Source organism: Sapajus apella, unplaced genomic scaffold (genome assembly GCF_009761245.1).
Source record: "Sapajus apella isolate SASKATOON/1434 unplaced genomic scaffold, GSC_monkey_1.0 scaffold47, whole genome shotgun sequence".
In the NCBI taxonomy this organism is placed as follows: domain Eukaryota; kingdom Metazoa; phylum Chordata; class Mammalia; order Primates; family Cebidae; genus Sapajus; species Sapajus apella.
Genome location: NW_022436987.1, coordinates 13336572 through 13354366, shown reverse-complemented (window position 1 = coordinate 13354366; position 17795 = coordinate 13336572). Strand labels below are relative to the sequence as shown.

The 17795-nt window shown below is 39.8% G+C and overlaps 1 protein-coding gene across 7 annotated transcripts in view; it reads left to right on the top strand.

Moving 5' to 3' along the window:
* HPS5 (HPS5 biogenesis of lysosomal organelles complex 2 subunit 2) overlaps window positions 1-17795 on the top strand; it is a 43573-nt gene that overhangs the window by 3556 nt on the left and 22222 nt on the right. For 4 of the 7 annotated variants that reach the window (XR_004257616.1, XM_032240918.1, XM_032240919.1 and 1 more), the window contains exons 2-9: window positions 113-269; window positions 5981-6091; window positions 6525-6589; window positions 7036-7228; window positions 8896-9029; window positions 11587-11799; window positions 12111-12182; window positions 16629-16717. Coding sequence is in view for 6 of the 7 variants with exons in the window: in XM_032240918.1 (XP_032096809.1) it covers window positions 162-269; window positions 5981-6091; window positions 6525-6589; window positions 7036-7228; window positions 8896-9029; window positions 11587-11799; window positions 12111-12182; window positions 16629-16717 (985 nt within the window). In the remaining variant the exon portion in view is untranslated. Of the gene's footprint in view, window positions 1-112; window positions 270-4479; window positions 4896-5980; window positions 6092-6524; window positions 6590-7035; window positions 7229-8895; window positions 9030-11586; window positions 11800-12110; window positions 12183-16628; window positions 16718-17795 lie in introns of those variants that run through there. The other 3 variants (XM_032240922.1, XM_032240921.1, XM_032240923.1) reach the window with 3 other exon arrangements.

Genomic DNA, 17795 nt, shown 5'->3' with positions numbered 1-17795 from the left:
ACCTGTATAGTGGGAACTTTCTCATGTTTCCCTATGTTTCCCACATATTTGGTAAATGCATGTTAAATGAATGGTGGGCTTCTTAAATTATATTTTTGTGGATTTTATTCAGGTGAGGAATACTGTACCTATCATTCAACAAGTTTCAGCTTTCTGGCTAAATGACTTTTGTGCCAGTGATACCAGAGTCCTACAGCCATGTTCTCGCAGAGTTTGAGTCTCTGGATCCGTTACTCTCAGCCCTGCGGCTGGACTCCAGTCGTCTAAAGGTGAATTTCTTGATCCTTGTATCAGTTTCATTTTCATGTGCTCTCTGTTACATGTGCCCCTACCCTCTAGTTCCTTACGTTTTGTGGAATATTGGGTGTTCTTACCTGTCCTAGTCATACTTTTGTGGGGAAAAAAAAGAAGAAAATAAACTTCTTATCTGAGGAATGTGAGCCCCTTTAAATCATCAGGCCCAGGCTGGGAATGGGGCTCATGCCTGTAATCCCAGCACTTTGGGAGGCCAAGGTGGGCAGATTATTTGAAGCCAGTAGTTTAAGACCAGCCTGGCCCACAAGGCAGAACTCCGTCTCTGCTAAAAATACAAAACTTAGCCAGGCAAGGTGGCACATGCCTGTATTCCCAGCTACTTGGGAGGCTGAGGCACAAGAATCACTTGAACCCGGGAGGTGGACTTGCGTGAGTTGAGGTCATGCCACTGCACTTTAGCCTGGGCAAGAGTGAGACCCTGTTTCAAAAAAAAAAAACAAAACAAAACAAAAATTATCAGGCCCAGAGAAGCATTGGAGTGAAGCAGCAGTCTCATATTACTCTTGCTTGAACTAAATAATTACCTCTTGAAGCTACTTGCTATTATGTGGGCACTAGGCTAACTGATGCCAACCAGTGATAAAATGCAGTATACCTTATAGTTCAAGAGTGTATAGCCAATCACTAGTCAGTGTTATTTCTATAAACCAATGAGAATTCCTGACAAACAGCCTCTTTTGAAAACTCGAGTTTCTTGTTTTCCAGAGTATTCCCCAAGGCAACTTCGAAGTATGTCCTAGGCTGCAGTCCTCAACCTTGGCCCAAATAAACTTGTTGTTAATTTGTCCTCAACCATCTTCTTTTAGCTTGACACTTTATATAGCAGTAACATTTTCATAGCTCTTTTTTATTTTTGAGCTGTCTTTTGAATTCTAATTTACCTCCCCAGAAACTGTGATGCTGACTTGCGTCATTTTTCCCCATAAGTGTTTTGCTGTCTTCTCTCAGAAAGTAATGTATTTGATTGAGTATAAAGTGGTAGGCCAGGCATGGTGGCTCACACCTGTAATCCCAGCACCTTGGGAAGCCAAGGCGGACGGATCACGAGGTCAAGAGATTGAGATCATCCAGGCCAACATGGTAAAACCCTGTCTGTACTAAAAAATACAAAAAAATTAGCTGGGCATGGTGGTGCGCACCTGTAGTTCCAGCTACTCGGGAGGCTGAGGCAGGAGAATTGCTTGAACCCTGGAGGCAGAGGTTGCAGTGAGCCGAGATTGTGCCACTGCACTGCAGCCTGGTGCCTGGTGACAGAATGAGACTCTGTCTCAAAAGAAAAGAAAAGAAAATGGTATAAATGAGTATATCTCACAAAGACCAAGAGAAAAGGGTCTCTTTACCCTGTGAAGGTTTGCTGAAAATCAACTAATAAAAGTAAGATTTAGTAGGAAAAAAGGCATGTAAAATCTTCTTTTCTCTCTTTTTGTTTTCTTTTGAAACAGGTTCTTTCTATTGCCCAGGCCCGAGTGCAGTGGGAAGATCATAGCTCACTGTAACCTCAAACTCCTGGGTTCAAGCAATCCTCCTGCCTCATCCTTCTGAGTAGCTATGACTAAACACAGTTGATACCATGCCAGGCTAATTTTAAAAAAGTTTTTATAGAGATAGGGTCTTGCTATGTTGCCCAGGCTAGAATACAATGGTGAGACCATAGCTCATGGTAGCATTGAACTCCTGGCCTCAAGCAATCCTGTGCCTTGGTCTCCCCCAAACACTGGGATGACAGGAGTGAGCCACCATGCCCGGCCCTGTGTACCCTTTTTCATAGAGAAGTGGGGATATGGAGAATGTAGACGATTGTTTTGAGTGGCAATAAATCATTAGGGAAATGAATAGATGTAGCAAGGGGGAGGCAGACATGGGAAAATGAGGGATGGAGTTGCACAGGAACAATCTGATTTATGCAGGTAAAATCCCCCAGATACTCTTTTGGAGCTGCCCTCAGGAATATAAATGAAAAGCCTATCTGAGCATGATGAAGACTCCCAGTCTCTTCTCTAATGGTTGATGTTTCTTGGTTATTTGATGAGATCCCTAGGGAAAGGGTTTTGGACAATTGCATTTCTTTTGAAAAGAAGCTTTCTTTCTCTTTTCTTCTTTCTTTTCCTTTCTTTTTCTTTTTCTTTTCTTTTTTGAAACAGAGTCCATTGCCCAGGCTGGAGTGCAGTGGCACGATCTTGGCTCACTGCAGCCTCCACTTCCTGGGTTCAAATGAGTCTTGTGCCTCAGGCTCCTACGTAGCTGGGATTACAGGCACCTGCTGCCATGCCCTGCTAATTTTTGTATTTTTAGTAGAGACGGAGTTTAGCCATGATTTGGCCAGGCACATCTCAAACACCTGGCCTCAGACAATCCTCCTGCTTCCTCCCGAACTACTGGGATTACAAGCGTGAGCCACTGAGCCTAGCCCCTTTTGGAAAGAAGCTTTCTTGGTCAGATAAGGAAATTCCTCTGGAGAGAGTCCCTCTCTGTGCTTGGTGGAGGGGTGATAACAAGACAGGGTTAAAGGGACTTTGATTCTGAGGCAGCTTCTTAGGACTGTCAGCATGTCAAAACTCCATATTTTGGGGTATTGGTTGCTGAGCCCCGCAACCCCATTACATTTTGAATAACATGAACCACTGCAGTTATACTAAGGTCATTCCAAAACAGGGAATCTGGTATAACTCATTTTAGGGAGCAAAGCCAAAGTTAGTTAGCTCTGGGCACAATGTCGACCTAAAAGGAAGAAGCCGAGGCAAGTACCCTGGCTTGGTGGCTCAAGCCTGTAATCCCAGCAACTTAGGAGGTGGAAATGGGAGGATTGCTTGAGCTCAGGAGTTTCAAATCAGCTTGGGCAACATGGCAAAACCCCATCTTTACAAAAAATAGTAAAATTAGGCCGAGATGGGTGGATCACTAGGTCAAGAGATGAAGACCATCCTGGCCAACATGGTGAAATCTCATCTCCACTAAAAATGAAATATTAGCTGGATGTGGTGGTGCATGCCTATAGTCCCAGCTACTCAGAGGCTGAGGCAGGAGAATCGCTTGAACCCAGGAGGTGGAGGTTGCAGTGAGCCAAGATCGCACCACTGCACTCCAGTCTGGCAACTGAGTGAGACTCTTATCTCAAAAAGCAAAAAACAAAAAAACAAACAAAAAATTAGCTGGATGTGGTGGTGGGCGACTGTGGTCCCAGCTACTAAGAAGGTGAATTGGGAGGATTGTTTGAGCCAGGAAGATTGAGGCTGCATTGAGCTGTGATCGCTCCACGCACTCCAGCCTGGGTGACGGTGAGACCCAATCTCAAAAGGAGTAAAAAAGACTGAAAAGCAAAACTGAGGCAAAGGCAAAAATAATATAAATAGTTTATTAGGGCCAAGCTTGAGGATTACAACCTGGCCACATAGATACAAGTTGGTTTGAATAATACACTTTGATTAGCAGCAAGTGGATTTTTTTTTTCTTTTTTGAGATGAGTCTTTCTCTGTTGCCCAGGGTGGAATTCAGTGACACCATCTCAGCTCTCTGCAAACTCTGCCTCCCAGGTTCAAGCGATTCTTGTGCCTCAGCCACTGAAGAGGCTGGGATTACAGATGTCTACCACCATGCCTGGCCAATTTTTACATTTTAGTAGAGATGGGGTTTTGCCATGTTGGCCAAGCTGGTCTCAAATACCTGGCCTTGAGTAATCCATCTATCTTGACCTCCCGAAGTGCTGGGTGGATTATTTTTTGAGATGGGGGGGGAGTGGGAGGGTCTTACTATGTTGCTCAAGCTGGAGTGCAGTGGCTGGCTATTCACAGGTTTCATAGCTGAGTCATAGCACACTGCAGTGCACTGCAGCTTTGAACTGGCATCAGGCAGTCTTCCTGCCCCAGCACCTCAAGTAGCTGGGACTACAGGCATGTACCACACTAGATGGCCCAGCTAATTTTTGTATTTTTTTTTTTTTTTTTTGTAGAGTTGGGGTTTTACTGTGTTGCACTGGCTGGTTGCAAACTCCTGGGCTCGAGCAGTCCTTCCACCTTGGCCTCCCAAAGTGCTGGGATTATAGGCGTGAGCCACTGTGCCTGGTTGGATTTGTTAAAAATAAAATTTTTAAAATTAGGGATGGGATCTTACTCTATTTGCCCAGGCTGGTCTCAAACTTCTGGCCTCCCAAAGTGTTGGGATTAGGCGTGAGCCACCTTGTCCGGCCCAAGTGGATTTTTAAAGGAAAAGAAGAGGCAGATTCTGAGTTGTTTACCAACAACTTATATCAAAATAACAAAAACTATTGGTTGGCTATACATCTATGTGCATCTCTGTGACATCTTTGAGTCACAGATTTCAGTGACATGAAGATAACAGGTGAGGAAGCTAGTTAGGGACAAAACTTTAAACAGTTGCCCCCAGGCCTGGGTGCAGAGAGTAGGGTCATGACTGATAGCTCATATTCATTTCTCTCTGGGCCTGCATATTTCACATAGCTCAGACTGCCCTGAGCGATTTTTCTTTTCTCAATAACTATGTGTTTTGATTGTCCTTGGAATTCAAAGAACTATGTGCTTCCTTCAAACTCTTGAGTTATTTTGATTAAACTCAGGAATGACATGGTAAGAACCAAGGTTTCATAACTAGTACCAAAATAATTTCATTTTTATACTTTTGCTGCTGCCCTAAAGTACTAGCATGTGAGGAAAGGGAAAATAGGAAGTGATAGGCAAAGTAACGTGAGTAGCAATTTTGAGGCTTGATATCAGCTAGACATTTTTTCAACTGCAAGTTACAGTATGGTATAACATACTAGTAGGAGCTTAAGTGGTAAAGATGTTTATAATCTCATAGGAGATTAGTGGTCTGGGTTTAGTGTAGTGGCCCATTGATATAAGTGGCTCCCATTTTTCCTGTTCTACCATATGTATATATGTTAGCTTTTAGTTGCATTTGTAATATGTGTCTCCTCTCCAGTCTTACTGTTCTCATTAACATGTCAAGGAAGTGGGGGCAAAGGGCAAAGACATTCCATAGGCTCTGCCTTTTATCTGGGAAGGTAAAGCTTCCCTTCCTGAGAAGCCCTCAGCAGCCTTGGTCATACTAGCTAGAATTGAGTTACATAACAAACCCTTTTAGGGTTTCCAACTTCTGTAGTAAAAAGCAACAAAATTGAAGAGGATTGGGAATGTCTCTTAACTGACTAATAACTTCTGCCACAGGGTATTGGGTGCAGCATGGCCACTGCTTTCTCTGATAGAGTCTCACCTACCTTAAGACTTGTGAATGTTTTGTGGTGTTTGTGCAGACTGGAAATTATTTAAATGGATGAATGATTAATGTGGTTGCTTTATCTTCTCGTAACTTCCTTGGTCTTCCATTGTTGTAGTCATCATTGGAATGACCTAGCCAAATTACACAAAATATGAACAGTCTAACAGCCAGCTTTTGCCAAGGGAAAATTACTCATACAATGGAGCCTATTCAGCCTTTTGAGATGCATTTAGAAGTTTAAAAACAAAATGTTCTTTCATCAGTATTTTTTACTATTCTAGAATTAGAGAATAAGTGTCATGTTGTATCCATTTGGGTAGAGGGTAAAGTGAGGGAACGAGCCTGGTGCATAAATCCTCAGTGTTTATTTCCAGTGGATAGTCTATTTGGTTAAGTAGCTGTGCTTATCTCACACTTCTCTTCACATTTTTAGTGCACAAGCATAGCCGTGTCACGGAAATGGTTGGCTTTGGGCAGTTCTGGAGGAGGACTCCATCTCATTCAGAAAGAAGGCTGGAAGCACAGGCTTTTTCTTTCACACAGGGTAAGATGAAGGGCAGCTCTGTCATATACCATTTGGAGTCTTTCATACATGCAAATTTCTGCAATATAAATAATCATTTGGAATAAAAGAATGTAAAACTTGGCTGGGCAGGGTAGCTAATGCCTATAATCCCAGCACTTTAGGAGGCCAAGGTGGGTGGATTACCTAAGGTCAGGAGTTCAAGACCAGCCTGGCCAACATGGTGAAACCCCATCTTTATTAAAAATACAAAATTTAGCTGGGCTTGGTGGCAGGCACCTGCAATCCCAGCTACTTGGAAGGCTGAGGCAGGGGAATTGCTTGAATCCAGGAAGTGGAGGTTGCAGTGAGCTGAGATCGCACCATTGTACCCCAGCCAAGGTAATAGAATGAGACAATGGTCAAAAAAAAGTGAAACTTGAGATTTAAAAATGTGTTTTCTTTTGTGCCCTAGGAAGGTGCAATTTCTCAAATCGCCTGTTGTTTACATGATGATGATTATGTTGCTGTAGCTACCAGGTAAGAATCTGTTTTAAAACTATCTGTCCTTTTTCAAATGCATTTTTAATATGTGTTTGTTAGGGTGACAAACCATCTTGGTTTGCCTAGGATTGTCCCAGTTTTAACACTGAAACTCCTGTGCCTTAGGAAACCTTTCAGTACGTAGCAAACCAGAATGAACAGTTGGTCATCCTAGTGTTTGTAGAGGATGCTAATTTGAAGTTACAACATTTCAAAGACCTTAAAAGAGAAAGGGAACAGAGATAATTTAGATCATTTAACTTCTCCTATTAAACTGGTTTGGTGACAGCAAGGAAATTAGTACCTTGACTTTTTATAATACTTCCTCTTTTCTGAAGAACAAGAGTTGCGTATGTATTTAATATAGTTGATACTGCGATGCAATTAAGTTGTACCTTTTTCACCATTACCAAAAATTTGCCTCTGTGACTCAATTCTTGCAGTCAAGGTCTTGTAGTTGTTTGGGAATTAAATCAAGAGCGTCGTGGGAAACCAGAACAAATTTATGTGTCTTCAGAACACAAAGGCCGAAAAGTCACAGCGCTCTGTTGGGATACAGCTATCCTTAGAGTTTTTGTAGGTGATCATGCTGGGAAGGTTTCTGCCATCAAACTCAATGCTTCTAAACAAGCAAAGGTGAGAAGCAGTCCTGTTCTTTGTGTATGTAGTGAGATACAAGGTGTTGTCTTATAAAACTTCCAATTAAAGAATGTGATTTTATCTACTGTATTTCTTGGGAGACTAATCCAGAGTCCAGAGTTGGAGATTTTTGAGGAGACCTGTTGTATATAGTACATATGGTGGCCTGTTTTAGCTCAATACTGTTGCAGAATGGCTTTTGTGAGCTAACTTCAGTACTTTGCATGTTATCTATTGCATTTCTTCCTGATTCACCTGCATGGCTCATTTCAGCAAAGCATTCTTTAGTATAAGGCTATTAAAAAAGAAAAGATATCTATTTATTATTGGTGTGAATAAAACGGCAAACATAGAAATGACACCAATTGCCCAGGCTCCTGATCTTCTCTGCTTCTTATGTAGAAGAAACTCTTAGGTCTAGGAATATTTTTTTTATCAGGATGGCTATAACTTATTTTGAATGGAATCTTAAAGGCACCTTCTGACTTTGCCCTGCTCTTGCAGGTCCTCAGGCTTCCTGTTGCAGTTATTGCTGAGTAGAAGGGTTGAGACTCAGGTTACCCTAACAGAATGCTCCAGTCTGTCATTAAGACAGAGCAGACCAGCTTCTCATTGTCCCACTCCTCCAAGGCCATTACATCACAAGTAGAGGGATTTTTGTCTCTCATTGGCTTATTTCTGTTTAGGATTCTGGCAGAAAAGAAGGGATCTAACTACTATTGGCTAAATTACTTTTATTTTATATTTTATTTATTTTGAGATAGGGTCTTGCTTTGTCACTCAGGCTGAAGTACAGTGGTGAGATCATGGCTCACTGCAGCCTTGATCGCCCAGGCTCAAATCCTCCCCCCTCAAAACTCCTGAGTAGCTGGGACCACTGGCATGCACCACCATGCCTGGCTAATTTGTAAAAATTTTTTGTAGACAGGGTTTTGCCATGTTTCCCAGAGTGGTCTGGAACTCCTGGGCTCAAGCAGTCTACTCACTTTGCCCTCCCAAAGTGCTGGGATTACAGGCATGAGCCACTGCCCCTGGCTATTGGCTAAATTATTTTAATGAACATATCAAAATATTTTTCTGATTTTGCCATCATGACCTATCAAAGTTAGCAATTGATTCTTAATATCTTTTGGATCTAAAATATAATTGAAACCCTATAGGTAGTAGACTTATTTTATCTTTTTCTCAAAGGGAGAAGTACTATCTACAGGCGAAAAATTCTTTCACATACTCCGAAACTTTATTTATTTAGAGACAGGTTTTTCCTCTATTGCCCAGGCTGAAATGTAGTAGCGCAATCTTAGCTCACTGCAGCTTTCAGCTCCTAAGCTCAAGCAATCCTTCTGCCTCAGCCTCCCAAGTAGTTGGGATTATAGGTGTGTGCTACCATGCCTGACTAACATGTTCTAAAGCTTGCTTCATCTTTTTCATTCTCACCTCTAAGATTAGATAATCACAAACAGCCTTAAGAATTTTCTTCTGCAGTTAGGTACCAAGTTAAGTGAGTGAAACTTTGATATTCTTACAAGCAAATTAAATTTTAGCCTATTTGAAAATTTTATTTTGTTATTCAAGTTATTTTCATTTATAAGGTAAAGAGGAAGAGATTACATGTGTATGTTATGATTAAATAAACTTTATTTTGTTTCTCACATTACTTTTAGGCAGCTGCTGCTTTTGTGATGTTTCCTGTTCAGACAATAACAACAGTTGACTCCTGTGTTGTACAGTTAGATTATTTGGATGGAAGGCTACTTATATCTTCACTTACTCGATCCTTCTTGTGTGACACTGAAAGGTATATTGACCAACAGTTGCTCATCAGAAATGCAGAATTTTAGAACTGGAAGGAACTTAGAAGTTGTCTACCCCAAGCCCCATCAATCAGTTACACAGATTTTATTTCCTTTTTTTTTTTTTTTTTTTTTTGATACGGTCTCACTCTGTCACCCAGGCTGGAGTGTAGTGGTGTGATCATGGCTAACTGCAGCCTCGACCTCCCCAGCTCAAGTGATCCTCCTACCTCAGCCTCCCAAGTAGCTGTGTCTACAGGCACATGCCACCATGCTCTGCTAATTTTTTGTATTTTATTTAGAGACTGGGTTTTGTCATGTTACCCAGGCTGGTCTTGAACTCCTGGGCTCAAGCGATCTCCCTGCCTCAGCCTCCCAAAGTGCTGGGATTACAGGCATGAACCGCCGCCCTTGGCTACACAGATGTTAAGGAACCAGTTGTATGCAAGCTGATGTTAGAGAGCAGAGAGGTGGTAGAGGAGTCTAAGACAGTCCAGTAGGTGACTAAGACAAGTATTCCTTGAGCCTGCTGCTGTGAGGCATATTCTAAGCACCATGAGATAAGGCCAAAGGCCTGTTTTTATAGGGGGAAGCAGGAAGGCTTCTTTGAGTTTTGTGGTTTTAAAAATTTGTTTTGTTTTAATAGAATTTTACTAAAGGGTAAAACCAGATGAAGAATAATTCAGAGCTTTATGAAGATAAGTGTTTCATCAGAATCTCAAGGGTAGACCAGAGATCCAGTAAATGGCAAAGGAGTGCATTAGAGGTAGCCGTGAAATACCAGAGCAGAATAGCAAACAGCTGAAAGTGAATATTATGCATCACTGTGCCAAAATTCTCAGCCATTCTCGCTGCAAGGAAATTTTCACTGGCTATTTCTTTTTTTCACTGGACCTCGCAGCTGTTGTATTTCTCAGGACCATCTCCCCTTAAAATTTTGTTTTAGAGAGATTTGAGCCTACACAAAATAAGAGAGAATTGTATAATCAACCCCCATGTACCTATTTTGTAACTGAAGTTAGATGGCAGTATCATAGAACCTGCTGTAAAAATAACATGTTTATATGTGCTACTTTCTGTTAGCTAGAATTCAGTTTTTGGGGACATAGTATAATAAAATATATACTTATGTTAAAAAATCTTTTTGTTTCAACCTATTTTCCCTCCCAAAAACCAATATATATATTTTTAAAGCCGGGACTCCTAACGACTAGCCAAAGAGATAGATATGAATTTGCTTCAGGTAAATTTAATGTTAAGGATTAACTAAGGTAGCATATGTGAAAATTCTCAACTTTGTGCCTGTGACATATTGTTTGTTTGAAAAATAATAAAAAATAAGATTAATGAGTATACAAATGATAATGAATTGATTGCATTTTTCACTCAGCAAACATTTATTATATTCCTCTAGATCCTTAGCACTATATTAGGTATCATAGGGGATATAAAATAAGCAAGAAATATATTTTATTTCCCAAATAAGTAATATAAATGATAAAACAAATACTTCTTGTACTGCTCTGTATACATTTCAAAGCACTCTTACACTTATGTTCTTAAAGCAAATGTTATATTTTATTCATGAAGCAAATAAGTACAGAAATATTTATTGAATTTTCTGAGGTTATCTAGTAAATTCATGCTAGAAAGCATACTAGATCACTCTTCAATAGAAGAGATTGAGTTAAGGGAACTCTACAGTGTATTGAGTGCATTTTGTAGGCCTGACACTGTGCTGTACACTGGAAATTCAAAGGGGAATAAGAAGTGTCCTTTGTCCTGAAAAGTCATGAACAACTGTTCAGATAGACATAATTGCCATATATCATGTCATAAGTGCTATGAAGGCAAAGCATGGGAAGCATGTAATTCCATATATGGGAATCAAAGAAAGTTTATGAGGGGGAATGATGAAGCTAAATCATGAAAAGTAAGTAACAGGAGTTTTTAGGAAGAGACATCTCCCTCATTCTTATCACCTTCCATGTTCCCAGGCAGTGTACTAAGCTCTATTATATATCTAACTTATGTAATCCTAAGGGAACAGAATGCCCCACAGTGCAGAGTTTCAGAAGGACCTGGGTTTTTGAGGAAAGAGTAAGTTTATTGGGTGTTTGTTGTTAGGAAGTGACTTGGAGACAGGGTTGGAGAAGTAGATTAGTAGCTTCCATAAAGTATCCAAAGAACATTTTACAAAGTGACTTTAGAAGCAATTGTAGGATTCAAGAATGTACAAAATAGTTTGGTAGCACTCACCTTTTCGATTTGAAAGGGACTTTCACATTAATTCTAAGCCTCTTATTCTGTGGATAATAAACTGAGTACTAATATGAAATGATTTGCTTCCTATCACAGAAATAGCTAATGGCAAATCAGAGCCAGAACTCTATTTTGATCTTTCCTTTCTATTGTTTTTTTCAGTATATTGATAATGTGAATGAAGGAGAAGGCACTGTGAGTGGAGTTACTATGTCCATGCTGATTTGTAGTGCCACTGTTTTTGACATTTTTTTTTTTTTTGTAAGTAAATGTGCTTTTCTCTTTTTTTCTGTATATTAGAGAAAAGTTTTGGAAAATCGGAAACAAGGAAAGAGATGGGGAATATGGAGCTTGCTTCTTTCCTGGAAGATGTTCTGGGGGCCAGCAACCTCTCATATTTTGTGCTCGCCCAGGCTCTAGGATGTGGGAAGTGAACTTTGATGGAGAAGTTTTAAGTACACATCAGTTCAAGAAACTTCTCTCATTGCCACCTCTCCCTGTGATTACTCTAAGGTAATGATTTGTTTTGCTGGTTGACAATGTTTGAAGAGCTTATATATAGAGGTTGGGTGAAAATCTCTGACATTCTATATGTATTAAAGATTTTATTACACCTTTTCAGAGTGAAGTTGGTTATTTATTAAAAGATTCAGAAAAACCAAAGAAGTCTTTGATCAGTTACCTTTCCTATGAGTAGAGTGAGTTGAATAAGGCAGATACAAGTAGGCTCTTGAATTTGTTTTGTAGGCAAAAATTTCCGTATATTGGGAAAAGTATAATTTTATGTTGTGATAAACTCATTAACAAATGTGTTTACTTTCTAGATCAGAACCTCAGTATGATCATACAGTTGGAGCCTCTCAATCTCTGTCTTTCCCTAAACTCTTACATCTTAGGTAAGTTTCTCCTTTCCTTTGATTTGGGGGGGAGGGGAAGAATACTTAGCTTTTTATCTTTGTTTCTTGTTCAGAGGTAGTTTTTTAAGGTTATTTTTGCACTAAATTATTTTTAGAAAGTTAGGAAATAATTATGTTACATGTATTTAAAATGAATGGAAAGATCCTAGAAATACACTTCTCTTTCCAAGCCAATTGGAGAGTTTATAATTGCCAGGAAACTTCAAACAATTAGAGCTAAGCTAGCTCTACTAACCTCCTTATAACCTCCTCTATCTGGTGGCTTGCTATAATGAAAGCAAGTCCCAGATCAAAATGTGCCACACAGTTGCATGTTTTTTAGCAAGCTGGCACAAAAATAGTTGTAGAACTGGTTCTTGTACACTTGGTGAAATTTCAGCTCTCTATCCTGTAGGTACTCTGACAAATACTTGCACGAAAGATCTACGGCAGGCAGTTTCAGCCATATTCTAACGTCAGAGTTCAGCTGCCTTCTAGCTGGATTAGGTTCAAAGTCCAGCACAAAGTGCTGCCCTGAAAGTTGTCAACTGCTGGGCCCACAATTCTTACACCTTGTTCTTCAGGAGGAAGAGTGCCAGTGTATGATTTCTACCCAATATATGAGTCTTGAATTCTATTTATTTCATTAATAAAAAATTATTTCTGATATCCCTTAGGCTAGTTAGTAAGATCTCTGATGCAGATTCAGCAGGTGTTGTATGAGGTTGTTATATGTTACACTGGAGTGTGAACACCTGAGTCAGTTCTTTCAATTATTAAAAATAATTAAAATGTTAACTAATTGCCCCTAAGGGCAAGGATACAAACTGGTTTATGTATTTGTCATACTTCCTACACTAAAGTATTTAAAAGTGAATTATAAGGCCGGGTGTGGTGGCTTATGCCTATATTCCAGCACTTTGGGAGGCTGCGGCAGGCAGATCATCTGAAGTCAGGAGTTCGAGACTAGCCTGTCAACATGGAGAAACCCCGTCTCTACTAAAAATATAAAAATTAGTCAGGCGTAGTGGTATGCTTCTGTAATCCCAGCTACTAGGGAGGCTGCAGCAGGAGAATTGCTTGAAGCTGGAAGGTGGAGGTTGCAGTAAGCTAAGATTGTACCACTGCACTCTAGCCTGGGACACAAAGCAAGACTCTATTTAAAAAAAAAAAAAAAAAGTGAATTATAGACATTATAACACTTTAGTAACCCCATAATTCATCATGAAAATTACTAGAGAAAGACATTTATTTGCCCATAATTAGATAAAGCATATTAAAAACTCCTCCTCCTTTAGCATTCTTCCTTTATGGGACTTGTCACAGTTTATAATTACATATTAATATACATGTCTTATTCTAAACAGTAAGTTCTATGAGGGCTTTATTTCTGTTTTGCTCACTATTGTTTTCTCAATGCTTGGCTCAATGCCTGGCACATGATAGATGCTTAATAAATATTTGTTGATTATGATGTGATGTGCGGGGTGTGGGGAAGTCCCTTACCCAAGAGTATTTTTTTTTTATTTTTTTTTTAAGAGGTGGAGTCTCACTCTGTTGCCCAGGCTGGAGTACAGTGGTGCGACAGTACTCACAACAACCTCCGCCTCCCGGGTTCTAGCAATTCTCCTGCCTCAGCCTCCTGAGTGGCTGGTACTACAGGTGCATGCTGCCATGCCTGGCTAATTTTTTGCGTTTTAGTAGAGACGGGATTTCACTGTGTTGCTCGAACTCCTGAGCTCAGGCAATCCACCCGCCTTGGCCTCCCAAAGTACACAAGGGTATGTTTTCTAGTAATTGGGCCACAATATGCTTAGCTCTCTAGATAGAGTTATTTTTTTTGACTGTAGCTATTTAAAGCTCCTGTTACAGTCCCTACCATTGTAGACAAAGCCCTTGATGATCTGGCTCTGCCTATGCCTCAGCTTAAGCAACAATTAATGCCACTTTGAAACCTCTACTGATTCCTCCAAGAGGCTTACATTAGACACCTGTTCCTGTGCATGTACTATTGTCAAACCATATTCATTCCTTTATCATTGTCACTCTCTTGTTGTATGAATATACATCCCAGCATCAGATTGTTAACTCCTTTTCTATGGGCAGTGCTAGACACATAGAAGGCTCTCAAATAATAGTGAATTCAACAAACAGTTTCTTTGAAAAACAAGAAGAGGAGGGCTTCTTTTTGTTCCTGTTTTTATTTTTATTTTTTCATTTGTACACTGTGCCCTATGAGACTTGTATTGTTGCAACCCATAAATCCCATCTTTATGTACTTTGTTTCCTTCTTTCCGTACGTTGGCATCACTTTCCTTTCTCAGACTTCTAAAACAATGCTGTTAGGCTTGTGTCCCCATTTATTATCAGTGAAGGGATAAGGGTATGAAACATGTATAAATTACAAGTATCAGCTTTTATCTAAGTTCCAGTTCTCAGTCCCCCATCTAATCTAGGTTGCTACTCCTAAGGAATTTTCCAAGCTGAATGTCAAGTTCAGTATCAAAATTATGATTCTGTATCTCTTTACTCAGGGATCCTCTGGCTCCTTTTTTTTCCTCTCCTCTGACTCTTGATGTCAGCCTTCTCAATTTTACTTTGGATTCAGATTCTGACCATTTCTTCTATTTTATGACAAAGATTACTTTCCTGTAGGAATAGTGTCTGGTCTTTCTTATTGACAAAATGTTTAATACTTAAATGAAGACCCAGCTCCTGTTAAAAATCAGTTAGTTTCATAGCCACGTGGAACCATTTTTAGTACTCCTGGAAACATAAAGGAAAAAAAAATAGGGTCCCTGTGCTTAAAATTATAATTTATTGGAGAGATGTGATTTACTTCTCCAAAAAGTTTAACAACAGTAACAAGTGAGAGTTGTGACAGTGCAGTATATGATGAAGTGCCATATGAGCAGAGTGTAAGAAGTAGGTTGAGTACAAGAAATGGGGTGAGTGCTGTGGGCTGTAGGGGAGGATTTCAGAGGGAAGTAGAACTTCTGATTCTTGAAAGGTGGCTAGATTAAGAAAACTGTAAGTTGGAGAATGTACTGACCAGCATTAAGAAGTGGAGATTAACAGTGGTATATAAAACATAGTAGCAGCCTTGAGAGAGTAAATGAAATATATGAGATATATTTATATGATAAGTGAGTATAGAAAAAGATAAGTAGAGAGAGTACCAGAGGAGTGGAGAGAAAGAGAACCAACAAAATGAAGTGTCCAAGAGTCCTGGGAGGTAAGGTTCAAAAAGAGAATAGTTAGCAGGGTTGGCTGCTGCTTGGAGTTAAGAAAATGGGAAGTGGTGAAGGGTTATTGGGTTTGGCAGTTTGGGAATCTGTGACTTTTTGAGAATCCAGTTAAGTGGAATAGTTAGGATTCCAGATAATAGTGGGTAGGTTAGTGAAGGTAAGTAGGGGAGGAAATAGATTCTGTGTTATATAGGAAAAAAGTCCAGGTTTTGGTTCTAGACTATCCTTGGTATAAATTCTGACTCTTCTACATTTCATGCTCAGTGGCCTTTGACATATTTTTTCTCTCTGAGCCTTTTTAATCTTTTTAATTTTTAGTTTTTTATCTTTTAATAAAATAAGAGTAGTTTATTTACCTCAATTGGCTTCTACAAAGTTAGGTAATATAGACAGAGCCTTTAATAAAGCTCCTGGCACATTGTTGACCAGAAGTTCTCAGCCTTGTGTTGCCCACACACAAGTAATGACTTCAAAATATTACTGTTCCTGAAAGTGGCTCAGTGGAGTAGTGATTGGCGGTAAGATGTTAGTCTTTGTTTTAAATGTGCCCCTATCATGTCAAGTATGGAAAGTTCAGCGGCTTTAACAAACATTAGGTAAAGGTCCCTAAGCTCTTCTTTTTCTGGATACCAGCCTTTTCTTTTTTTCTTATTTTTTTGAGACAGAGTTGCATTCTGTCGCCCAGGCTGGAGTGCAGTGGCACAATATTGGCTCACTGCAGCCGCCTCTGCCTCCCGGTTTGAAGTGATTCTCCTGCCTCAGCCTCCTGAGTAGCTGGGATTACAGGTGTGCACCACCATGCCTGGCTAATTTTTGTATTTTTAGTAGAAAGAGTTTCACCATGTTGGCCAGGCTGGTCCTGAACTCCTGACCTGAAGTGGTCCACCCACCTCAGCCTTCTTAAATATTGGGACTACAGGCATGAGACACCACGTCTGGCTGAGCCTTTTCTTTTTCTGGAAAATATCTAGTATATGTGTCTGAATTTTTCCAATTTGGCATCATAGTACACTATTTGTTAGTGGGCTGTTCTTACAAACACAAAGGAGTTGTTAGGACTTGACTAGCTGGATCACTCTTGTGTTTTCTTTGTACAGTCTGATTTTACTTTAATGGCTAATATGAGGATCTGAATTCAGGGAATTATAAACTTTTATATCCTAGCCCACTCGAATTCTCTTGACTTTTTCTCTTGTAGTGAGCATTGTGTGCTGACTTGGACAGAAAGAGGAATTTATATTTTCATTCCTCAGAATGTTCAAGTACTTCTTTGGAGTGAAGTCAAAGGTAATTATATTTTTCTTTATGTAATTTTTAATCTCATGCTTATGAAAATTTGATTATTGTAGAAGGATTCTCTTGTAATTTAAGGAGTTGAAAAATAGGATGGGGTAACTTTTTTTTTTTTTTTTTTGAGACAGAGTCTTGCTTTTTTACCAAGGCTGGCTGGAATACACTGGTGCGATCTTGGCTCATGGCCACCTCTGCCTCCCGAGTTTAAGTAATTCTCCTGCTTCAGCCTTCTGAGTAGCTGGGATTATAGACGTGTACCACTACGCCTGGTTAATTTTTGTTATTTTTAGTAGAGGTGGAGTTTCACTATGTTAGGCAGGCTGCTCTCAAACTCCTGACCTCAGGTGATCTGCCTGCTTTGACCTCCCAAAGTTCTGGGATTATTGGTGTGAGCCACCGCGCCTGGCCACATTTCTTTTAAAGGTTGATCATAGATGCTTCCCATTGTAAGGTACTTTCCAAGCATGCATTAGTGAATTTGTATTCAGCTATTTTTTCTTGAGTAATTTTATTTATTTATTTATTTATTTGTTTATTTTTTATTTTTTTTATTTAAAGACAGGGTTTCACCATGTTGGTCTGGCTGGTCTTGAACTCCTGACCTCAGGTGATCCGCCCGCCTTGGCCTCCAAAGTCCTTGGATTATAGGCATGAGCCACCGCACCCGGCCTTATTTATTTTTTAATTAACACATAGTAATTTTACATATTTATAGGGTACATAGTGATGTTTCAATACATACAGTGGATAGGGTACCCTGATCAGATCAGGGTAGTTAGCATATCTATCATCTTAAACATTTATTAGCTCTTTGTGTTAGGAACGTTCATTATCCTTCCAGCTCTTTGAAAATATGCATTGTTATTAACTATAGTCATTCTACAATGCTATGGGACAGTAGAACTTATTCCTCCTATCTGGCTATAATTTTGTATCCTTTAACAAGTCTTTCCCTGTCTACCCCTTCCTCTTCACCTTCCCAGAACCTGGTCACCTCTGTTCTACTTTTTTACTTCTGTGAAATCACATTTTTCTAGCTTCTGCATATGAATGAGAACATGTACTCTTTAAC